The 4,198-nt window shown below is 27.9% G+C and overlaps 1 protein-coding gene across 2 annotated transcripts in view; it reads right to left on the reverse strand.

Annotated features, from left to right (window-relative positions):
• Nucleotides 1-296: 296 nt before the first annotated feature.
• Nucleotides 297-4,198, reverse strand: part of LOC106463213 (HIG1 domain family member 1A, mitochondrial-like) — a 13,597-nt gene continuing 9,695 nt past the window's right edge. For both annotated transcript variants that reach the window (XM_013923209.2, XM_022390660.1), the window contains exon 3: nucleotides 297-819. In XM_013923209.2, coding sequence (XP_013778663.1) covers nucleotides 614-819 — 206 coding nt within the window. In that variant the 3' untranslated portion in view covers nucleotides 297-613. The remainder of the gene's footprint in view (nucleotides 820-4,198) is intronic.

Raw genomic sequence — 4,198 nt, forward strand, 5'->3', positions numbered from 1 at the left:
GTCCTTTAAATTTCTCACATCTACAATCTACTATTTTGTTTGACAGTGTTAGTGATGAAAAATTAGTTAACTAAATTAATCCAGTTCTCATTATAATAATTGTTGTCAGCAATTTGCTAATGTAAAATAGAGGTACAACCATTACTATACATGAAGTGCTTTGGTTCTGGCTGAAAGGTTTTTCTGGCACTGAATAGAGCGGATAGTTTGGCTGCCATACAACTATACACTTCCCCTTAACATCATTCAATAGTTCTAATTAATAAATTCTAACCATTAAGCCATGCGAACACATCTTACAAAAGAAAAATAATTTTATTGTTACATGAACTATAGATATCTAAACATAGTATACATCACAACAGTAACAAGTGAAATAACAGGTTTTATGGCATTGAATGCCATTCACATTAGGAATATATATAAGTATCTTAAAAAAGCTGATTCAAACTCTTAATTTATGTTCTACAAGTACTACATTTAAAATTACAATTCCAAAAATATTTAAAAAACATGATTAGCAATAAATTGCTAAATGTATAGTTTTATCATTTTGTATTTTTTGTTAATCATTCTAGCGTTTCTAAAATTTTCATGAATCGCTTCCAAGCCACTATTTGTCTGCTGGTTTACTCTCAGGTCTTTCTTCATAATACAAATGTCTAAAAAGTGCATAACCAACACCAAATGTAAGAGCAGCAACCACAGTGCCCTGGGCAGCAACACGGAGTTGCATCAAGTAGACAGAGGTTGACATACTACCACGATTTTTGTAACGATAGGCTCCATAAAGACAAGCAAGTCCACACCCCAGTAGGCCTAGAAGTTAAAAAAATTCCAAAGATTATAAAGCAAAGTTTTTTAATGTGAAGCTCATTCCAGGTCAAATTATTAAAATAAATAAAGGATCAAAGCTTAGAAACCTGAATTTGTTATAAACACATTTAATAATTCTTTAACATTATTTTCTCCATTCAATTTAATTAACATTTTTAATTACTATAAGGGTCATAAGTGAAAATAAAATAAAATATTGAATTTACAAAAAGTAAAAAAAAAAACAACAACAGAAATTCCAGATATTATTTATTAAAACTCAGTTTTTAAAATATTTAAATGTTATGTACATATATAATACATTCTGTACAGATTTATGTTGCTAAGTTAACATTCTTAACTAAGCCATAGTGAACTGATGATCTCTTGTGGATACATAAAAAACAATCACGTAAATAATGGTTGGAGAGGGCTTGAATGGGTAATGAAGAAAAATGTTAATATAAGTTTAACATAACAGCAAATTTACAACGTTTGGACAAGCTTTTGTCATCATCAGGTACAATCACGTAAATGTTTCCACTTTCCATAATGTGAATCAATTCATTCTTCCAAAATCAGTGTATTGTTTCTAGAAGCTATATATCAACCTTCATTTAAAAAAATTACATTAAAAGAAATGAAGTATGCCCCCCAAAATCAAAATTAAAGGGCTACAGCACATCAATTGGATATCTTTTCTTGGATAATGACAAGATAATTATATAACTGTGTCGATGCAGTTAAAATTATAACAAACTGTTGTTTAAAAAGAAAAATTTGACCATCCTCTTAACTATATTGTATGGGCATTGCTAAAAATATATTTAGTATTACAAACTGTGGCGACCAACCGTTTTTAGTAAACACTATTTCAAGAGCTAGATTCATCTACAGCACATAGCTACTCCCATTTTGAAAACAATCACATTCTTTATCAGATTAAACCAAGTTATGCCTATATGCTCAAAAGTAAAAGTTATAAACAGTGCCCTTCAGCTTAATTTTTCATAGCAAACCATGCATCTTTTAAAAAAAGAAAGAAAAACTCTTAAAATTTATTGACTAAAAAAGCATTTTTCCTATCTTGCAAATGATGAAAACCCATTGAATTTGTGAAAGGCTGAACCCAAATCAGTTTTCTTCATTTACCCGCTACTTCAAAACTTATTTTTCTAGAGTAACAGGCTATGTAATGTACATTACCAATTGTTTGATAATGATGTATACAAACTTCCACAATATAAGTGAATACACAAATCTACCAATGCACACTATTTTTTGCATACATGAAAGGCCATTTTCAGTCACATTACCTGAGGAAATGTGCTATTTTTTTTAAAAAATGTGTTGAGCAGTGTAGTAATAAATCTTTAAGTTGTTGAGATTGCTTTTGAAGCAGACAGAAAATGACAACCAAAGGCAACAGAACTGAATTGGAAATGTTGCAAGATTATGGGAAATCTGAGAATTCTGTGCTGTTTGGTTTGTATAAACACCTGCTCAAGACAAGCAACGCTGATTCACACCATTATATATAACTGAAACCAGTTAATATTTTAAATCTACAACTTCCAAGCATAAAAGTCTATTAGAGTTTTATCGGAGGATTTGTCAGATAACATGAATGTAATAGTCACAATGTCAGTTTTTTTGACTATCTTCCTAACAAAATAGCCAATGATTCTGTGGTGTGGATGGAAGGTGTTAATGGTTCCAGGAGATATGACCATCTTCACTGCAATGGCTTTTTTGGGGCCAAAACAATCTGTGGGGCAACATTCTATATATTATTCAAAATGTTGCACTGCTAATCTGTATATATAAACAGATAAATAGCTCAATGACTATCAATTACAGTTATTGCTAATAGGCAATTTAGTTCAGCACTATTAAACAATAAAGAATTTATAATAATTTAATGCATCTACTTTTGCTTCAGGTCAGTCATCCATAATCATAAACGGATAAAACTTGTGGTAATAGCACCCAAAAAGTGTTGGGGATATCCCATTTATCAAGCAAAATCCAAAATGCTGAAGTTAAGTAAGTTGACCATCATGGAAAATCAAAACAAGGATGAAGAGGTGAGTGCTTAAACCCACAATGTCTCACCTCCTACTGCCTTTTGCAGTCTGCAGCCAGATGTAGGAAGGCAGTTATCCTTAAAGTTATTTAAGTTCTAAAACTAGAAACAGAACCACCAAAATAACAAAGTTATTAACAGAAAGAGAAGAATATAATATTTTAAAAGAAAAAATCCTTTATCCCTATGGACTAAATCAGGAAGTTCCAATATAAAAATGCTGAACATTAATTATAAATATTTGTATAAAAACATTATTTCAAATTCATATCTGTAATTTTAAGCATAATGAATGTAGGGATAAAAGTAAAAGTAATAGTAAATGGATTGATTTTGAAAAGTTTTGTAAAAACCTATACACTGCTTTTGAGAAAATTATAATTTAATAAAATTCGTAACTAAACAGTAATTTGAAATAAAGAATATGAAAATGAGATGTTTTTGAAGTATGTATTAAATTTTGATTTTAATAACATTCATATAAAAAATTTGATTCTTGATCTAACAAAATTTAAATGTAATCAAGTTCAGAATAACCTTTCTGAAATCAAAAAAGAGAAATTGTATTTTGCAATAGATTTTAAAGATAAAATATATGATGATTTATCTTTACCGTATCTTATTCATAAAAGTGTTCAAGAAAATATTTTTCCTTTAAAGTCATTACAACCTACAGTCAGTTTTAAATATAACAAACATATTGGACCTCTTCTTTTTAATTATAAAAAATTCATTTAAGAATTTAATCCTTTATAAATAGATAATTTACTTTGTATTTGTTATAACAATGAATTTAAGGACACTTTTTATAATCATATAGTAACAGGTAATTTAGAAGTAATATAAGATAATGAATTAAGATTAATTTTAAAAAATGGTACTAAATTTCGATTTTAAAAAAGACAAATAAATATGAAATCTTAAAATATTTATTAAATAATATTGATAACTATATCATCAAATTAAGTAAAAAAACATTTCCACAATGTTTCTTTTTTGAGTGGAAACTGTATATTATTAATTGCATTAAAACTCAATTAAGAACTTTAAATTTATCTAGATATGAAATAGATTTGTCCTTTGATGTTTTTAAAAACAAAATAAAAAGTTCAAGACAATTTTATTATTACACCTATTGATAAAGCTGGATGTAATTTTGGCTGTATATGTAAAAAATTATACACTCAAATTTTAATTAATGAAATCAATACCTCAAGTACTTCTACAAAAACTACTTTAAATAAAGATACAAATTGCTACAATTTATCATTTTTATATGCTATCCATAAACTGCAT

The sequence above is a fragment of the Limulus polyphemus genome, unplaced genomic scaffold (genome assembly GCF_000517525.1).
Source record: "Limulus polyphemus unplaced genomic scaffold, Limulus_polyphemus-2.1.2 Scaffold1349, whole genome shotgun sequence".
Classification (NCBI taxonomy): Eukaryota; Metazoa; Arthropoda; class Merostomata; order Xiphosura; family Limulidae; genus Limulus; species Limulus polyphemus.